General features: G+C 41.4%; 1 protein-coding gene across 1 annotated transcript; it reads right to left on the bottom strand.

The window, feature by feature from the left end:
- Positions 1-5,997: 5,997 nt before the first annotated feature.
- LOC120019262 (5-hydroxytryptamine receptor 1E) lies at positions 5,998-7,119 on the bottom strand. Its single transcript, XM_038962577.1, has one exon. The coding sequence runs from the start codon at positions 7,117-7,119 to the stop codon at positions 5,998-6,000; it is 1,122 nt and encodes a 373-aa protein (XP_038818505.1).
- Positions 7,120-7,340: the final 221 nt, after the last annotated feature.

Here is a 7,340-nt window from a genome sequence, read left to right as displayed (position 1 = left end):
GCACCCTACACAGGGCAGTGTGTATTTTTTTTCTTTTCTTTTAGATCTGAGGAAAGAGTGCCTCCTACTGGCCCTCCAACACCGTCTGGTCTCCCATCTAGGGACTGACCAGGACCAACACTGCTTAGCTTCAGAAGCAAGCCAGCAGTGGGATGCAGGGTGGTATGCTGCTGGCATGCTACTGGCATACCACCCTGCAGGTAAGTGACTCATCTATCAGTCTTATCGGGCCCTTTAGGGGGAAAAAATACAATTGATGGGTGCAAATGTCAGTTTCCTGTACAGGTCTTTGGTCACTCACATAGGCTACCGTCTATTGAAGCCAATATGGAGGTATACCTACAGTGAATTAAGTGGAGAACAATTTTATGTTGAGGGTGTGGTAAAACCAATTGAGACAAAAACATAACTTACCCACATGGCTATTTTAAAATTGATGTTAATGTACAGTCAGGTCCAAAATTATTGGCACCATTGATAAAGATGAGCAAAATAGACTGTATAAAATAAATACTCCTGAGCTATATTGTATGCTCCAAAAATTTGGAAAATTATATTATTTTATCCGAACACAAGGAGAAAGAGATTTTGTTTAACAAGTAATATATTTTTTGAGAAAAAATATAGAGGTCAAACTGATTCTCACCCATGTCTTCAATACTTCTGAGACTTTTTCTTGGATGTTTTATGAGATTGGAGAACATATTGATTGATTTATTGGTCGCGTAGGCGCAGCGAAATGCTAATGTTATTAGCGCCTAACAATACAATAAAATGTCAAACAAGTACACAGATAATAAAACAATAATTGTATGTTGTGTTTTTGTTGATATTAGTGTTATGTAATGGTGTAACGTCATATTGATACAAAATGTATAAAAAACTTTATTGACAATTTTGTATTAATATAAAATAAAAAATACGAATCCAATTAACAACCCAAGTAGCACTGTAACAGTAATCCAAATACAATCTATACGTATTTATACAGGAATAATTTACTCAAGATATACTAAGAATGATATGTACAGCAGTACTGTAGGTATGTTAGAGTGTGCTATGTCAAGAATACAGTATCTCAATAAATATGCAGTGTGTATAAACAAGTGTAACTACAATGCAATCTACAGTACTAAAAAATTCACACCCCTTGAATTTTTCCACATTTCGTTGTTTTACAAGGTGGGATTAAAATGGATTTATTGTCATTTTTTGTCAACGACCTACACATAATACTCTAATGTCAAAGTGGAAGAAAAATTCTAACATTTGTAAAAAACAAAATATGAAAAATAAAACACAAATATATCTTGATTACGTAAGTATTCAACCACCTGAGTCAATACATGTTAGAATCACCTTTGGCAGCAATTACAGCTGTGAGTCTTTCTGGGTAATTCTCTAAGAGCTTTGCACACTTGGATTGTACAATATTTGCACATTATTCTTTTTAAAATTTGTCAAGCTCTGGCAAGTTGGTTGTTGATCATTGCTAGACAGCCATTTTAAATTCTTGCCATAGATTTTCAAGCCGATTTAAGTCAAAACTGTAACTAGGCCACTCAGGAACTTTCAATGTCATCTTGGTAAGCAACTCCAGTGTATATTTGGCCTTGTGTTTTAGGTTATTATCCTGCTGAAAGTTTTTTTTGTTTTTGTGTCCCAGTGTCAGACTGGACCCAGTTTTTCTCTAGGATTTTGCCTGTGCTTAGCCCTATTCCCCAACGATCTGTTGCAGATGACGCAATCTCTAATCACAGATGACGCAATCTCTACTGCACTCCACACTGCCCTCACCCACCTGGAAAAAAGGAATACCAATGCAAGAATGCTGTTCATTGACTGCAGCTCAGCATTTAACACCGTAGTCCCCTCCAAGCTTATCACCAAGCTCAGGACCCTGAGGTTGAACACCTCCATCTGCAACTGGATCCTGGACTTCCTGACAGGTCGTGGTGAGGGTAGGCAACAACATATCCACCATGCTGACCATCAACACGGGGGCACCTTAATCAAATCAAATCAAAATCAAATTTTATTTGTCACATACACATGGTTAGCAGATGTTAATGCGAGTGTAGCGAAATGCTTGTGCTTCTAGTTCCGACCATGCAGTAATATCTAACAAGTAATTTAACAATTTCACAATAACTACCTTATGCACACAAGTGTAAAGGAATGAATAAGAATATGTACATAAAGATTAATGAATGAGCGATGGCCGAACGGCATAGGCAAGATGCAGTTGATGTTATAGAGTACAGTATATACATATGAGATGAGTAATGTAGGGTATGTAAACATTATATAAAGTGGCATTGTTTAAAGTGGCTAGTGATACATTAATTACATACATTTTTCATTATTAAAGTGGCTAGAGATGAGTCAGTATGTTGGCAGCAGCCACTCAAAGTTAGTGATGGCTGTTTAACAGTCTGATGGCCTTGAGATAGAAGCTGTTTTTCAGTCTCTCGGTCCCCGCTTTGATGCACCTGTACTGACCTCGCCTTCTGGATGATAGCGGGGTGAACAGGCAGTGGCTCGGGTGGTTGTTGTCCTTGATGATCTTTTTGGCTTTCCTGTGACATCGGATGGTGTAGGTGTCCTGGAGGGCAGGTAGTTTGCCCCCGGTGATGCGTTGTGCAGACCTCACTACCCTCTGGAGAGCCTTATAGTTGTGGACGGAGCAGTTGCCGTATCAGGCGGTGATACAGCCCGACAGGATGCTCTCGATTGTGCATCTGTAAAAGTTTGTGAGTGTTTTTGGTGGGTGGACCATTTCAGTTTGTCCGTGATGTGTACGCCGAGGAACTTAAAACTTTCCACCTTCTCCACTACTGTCCCGTCGATGTGGATAGGGGGCTGCTCCCTCTGCTGTTTCCTGAAGTCCACGATCATCTCCTTTGTTTTGTTGACATTGAGTGTGAGGTTATTTTCCTAACACCACACGCCGAGGGCCCTCACCTCCTCCCTGTAGGCCGTCTTGTCGTTGTTGGTAATCAAGCCTACCACTGTAATGTCGTTTGCAAACTTGATGATTGAGTTGGATGCGTGCATGGCCACGCAGTCATGGGTGAACAGGGAGTACAGGAGAGGGCTGAGAACGCACCCTTGTGGGGCCCCAGTGTTGAGGATCAGCGGGGTGGAGATGTTGTTTCTTGCCCTCACCACCTGGGGGCGGCCCGTCAGGATGTCTTGGACCCAGTTGCACAGGGCGGGGTCGAGACCCATTTCACTGTTAGCCTACATCTGTTGTTTACGAAGCATGTGACAAATCACATTTGGTTTGATTTGATAGTGTAGGAAATTAGTTTCTGGAACAGAGTCCGATATGTACAGTGCCTTGCAAAAGTATTCAGACCCCTTGGATTTCTTTAAATTTTATTGTGTTACAAAGTGGGATTAAAATGTATTTTATTGTAATTTTATTGTCAACAATCTACACAAAATACTCTGTAATGTCAAAGTGGTAAATGACTGTTTTGATAAATAAAACATTCATAACTAAAATATAGTTGTTACATAAGTTTTCATCCCCTCTGTTTAGGCAAGTCTAAATTAGTTCCGGAGTACATTTTGGCTTAACAAATCACATGATTTTTGAGTGACTAAACCTGTATCTGTAAGGTCTCTCAGTCAAGTATTGCATTTCAAGCACAGATTCAACTACAAAGACCAGAATGCTTTTCAAAAGCCTCATAAAGAAGGGCAGTGATTGGTAGATGGGTAACAATAACAAATCAGACATTGAATATATCTTTAAGCATGATCAAGTTAATAATTATGCTGTGGATTATATATTAAACCACCTAAACACATCAAATATACAGTTGTCCTTCTGAACTGAGCTGCAGGACAGGAATTAAACTGCTCAGAGATGTTACCATGAGGCCATTGGGGATTTTAAAACAGCTACAGAGTTCAATGTCTGTGATGCTAGAAAACTGAGGATGGATCAACAACATTGTTGTGACTCCACAATAATGACCTAAATTACGTAGTAAAATGAAGAATACAAATATACAGAATAAAAATATAAAAACACTTGCATCTTGTATGCAACAAGGCACTAAAGTAATACTGCAACAACAACAAAACACAGCATTGAGTAACTGCCTCCTTATTTTCAAGCATGGTGGTGGCTGCATCATGGTATGAGCATGCTTGACATCGGCAATTACTGTGGAGTTTTTCAGAAATGGGATGGAGCTAAGCATAGGCAAAATCCTAGAGGAAAACCTGTTTCAGTCTGCTTCACACCAGACACTGAGTTGCTTAGCAAGTTACAGATTTGACTTAAATCTGCTTGAAAATCTATGGCAAGATTTGAAAAATTCTGTCTAGCCATTATCCCTAACACCTTGACAAAGCTTGCAGAATTTAGAAAAGAATAATGGGCAAATATTGCACAATCCAGGTGTGCAAAGCTCTTATAGATTTACCCAAGAAGACTCACAGCTGTATTCGAAGTCAAAGGTGTTTCTAACATGTATTAACTCAGGTAACGGAATTCTTATGCAACAACTATATTTTAGTTATGTAAATTCTGTTAATCCCCAAAAATCTTTTAAAAATTCTACTTTGTCATGAGAGTATTTTGTGTAATAGTCTTTTAATCCCACTTTGTAACACAATAAAACGTGAAGAAGTCCAAGGGGTCTGAATACTTTTGCAAGGCACTGTATGTGAATGGTGTGTATAGACAGTGTGTGAATAGAAAAGGTGTGTACAGCAGTAGTTATATAGGATGAGCCATGACTAGAATACAGTATTTACATATAACGTGGGTAAAACAGTATGTTAACATTATTAAAGTGACAAGTGTTCAAGGACTCAATGTACATAGGACAGCAGTCTCTAAGGTGCAGGGTAGAGTACCGGGGGGTAGCCGGGTAGTGACAGTTTCTAAGGTTCAGGGCAGGGTACTGGGTGGAGGCCAGCTAGTGATGACTGTTTAACAGTCTGATGGCCTGGAGATGGGGTCCTCTGCCTATGCAGTCTTCTTTCTACACGAAACTCACCACTAGTGTGTGTGGCCAAAGAGCTCTATTGTCATGTCCTCCAACAAATGCAAACACCCGGAGGTCACTAAACGGCATTGGCACTTGGATTGGAACTGGTGCTATGGTCAGATGACATGAAAATATAGCTCTTTAGTCACACACACCAGTGGTGGGTTTGGCGTTGAAATAAGGATGCATAGGCAGAAAAGTATCTCATACCTACAGTAAAATATAGTGGTGGATCTTTGATGTTATGGGGCTATTTTGCTTCCATTGGTTAATGTTAAAGTCAACAGGATCATGAACTTTACATTTTAGCCAAAATCCTGGTTGCCTCTGCCAGGAGGCTGAAACTTGGCAGCAAGTCGATCTTCCAGCAAGACAATAACCCTAAGCACAAATCAAAATCCACAAAGAAATTGTTAATTGACCACAAAAAAATCTACATTTTGCAATGTCTCCAGACTGCCTCCCACCTGTGGTTTGAATTGAAGAGTGGAGTCCATAAGTGCAGATGAAGGATATCAAGGATCTGGAAATATTATGTATGAAGGAATGATCTAAGATCCCTACCAACGTGTTCTCCATCTCATTAAACATTTTAGAAAAAGGCTTATTACTTGTTAAACAAAATAAATTTTTCTGAGCAATTGTATTAGGATCAAATAAAACATTTTTGGAGCATACAATATACTGTAGCTCAGTATTGGTATTATATATTTTATACAGTCTTTTTTGCTCATCTTTATCAAGGGTGCAAATCATTTTGGACCAGACTGTATGTCTTTGTGTATGGATGTCCATTTATGAGCCATGATTATTCTTGGTCAAAGTTTGTGTTTCAGCAAAGAATAAGAAGCAGATCATTTAAGACTTTTATTTAGAAACGCACAACATCACACAAGTCATATAGCCAATGGACACGCTGCATGTAACTTTCCCTAATACATTCTCTGATGGGACAATACTGTACGTTCAACCTGGGCCTGCAAACCTATGCATGCTCCTTTCGTCTGAGCAGTTTCTTAAAGGCCAACTTAAAATCCTCATTAAAGCTGGTGTAAAGGAGAGGGTTAATGAGTGAGTTGATGTAGCCCAGCCAGGTTAAGAAGTCAGATACATGTGGGGAGGCAGTCATGACCTGTAAGCCTACAAGAAGCTCCTTCAGAAAGAAAGGCATCCAGCAGAGGATAAAAGCGCCAAGGATGAGGCCCAGGATACGTGCTGCCTTCCTCTCCCGGGAGGTACAGATCTGGTGCCTCTCATCTGCCGCCTCCATCTCTGTCTCAAATGAGGGGATACGGATGGTGACATTGAGCCTGTCAAACTCCAGAGTGGGGTCTGAGTTGGACAGATCCGATACGCAGAAGGTGTGTGCCACACGACAGTGGTTTAGAGAGTTCTGGCTGCTCAGGTGCCGGGACGAGACCCGTTTCTGGTAAAGTGTCTTTGCGGCATTGTAAATCCTATAGTACAATATGAGAATAAGGGTCATGGGGATGTAAAATGCCCCAAAAGTGGAGTAAATGGTGTAGCCCACATGGTTGTGCTCTATGATGCACTGTTTTGGGCCATGGCTACCGGGCCTGTGTCTCCAGAAGAGGGGCGGTATAGATATGAAGACTGAGATGACCCAGATGATGCCCACCATGACAGCTGCCCGGCGGGCCGACCTCTTGCGGGCGTACTCGATGGCCTTGGTGATAGCCCAGTACCGGTCCAACGCTATGACACACAGGTGCAGGATGGAGCAGGTGCAGCAGGTCATGTCCACGCTCAGCCAGGCCTCACACACCACCTGACCCAACGACCAGGTCTCCGTGGTGATGTAGAGGATGCTGACTGGCATGACCAGGATAGCCACCAGAAAGTCAGTGAACGCCAGCGAGCAGATGAGGTAGTTGGCAGGTAGGTGGAGCTTCTTGGTGGTGCAGATGGCTGTGATGACGGCACCGTTGACCAGCGCAGTGAGGAGGGTGAGGAGCCCCAGTAGAACTACCAGCACCACCATCCTGTCTGTAACCAGCACCGCTGGGAGAGCGCTGGCTGGGGCTCCTGTGCTGTTGGTGATGTTGGGCCCTGTGGAGCTGTCTCCATGGTACCTCTCCATCTCCATCTCCGGACAGGGCCAGATCTCCCCCTTCTGCTGGATACAATCTCTCCCAAGGATAGGATAATCCACACTATGGGTCAAAGGTCACTCTGTAACACACAAAAAAGTGCATAAATATTATTATTTTAGAACAAATATTTTACACTATCACAGAGACCTTGGTGAAAATGTGTTTTTCAGTATGATACTTTATAAGAATTCTAACAAGTACACTTGACATCATT

The sequence above is a fragment of the Salvelinus namaycush genome, chromosome 24 (genome assembly GCF_016432855.1).
Source record: "Salvelinus namaycush isolate Seneca chromosome 24, SaNama_1.0, whole genome shotgun sequence".
Classification (NCBI taxonomy): Eukaryota; Metazoa; Chordata; class Actinopteri; order Salmoniformes; family Salmonidae; genus Salvelinus; species Salvelinus namaycush.
Note: the sequence above shows the minus strand (reverse complement) of the source record. Positions and strands in the feature narration are given on the sequence as shown.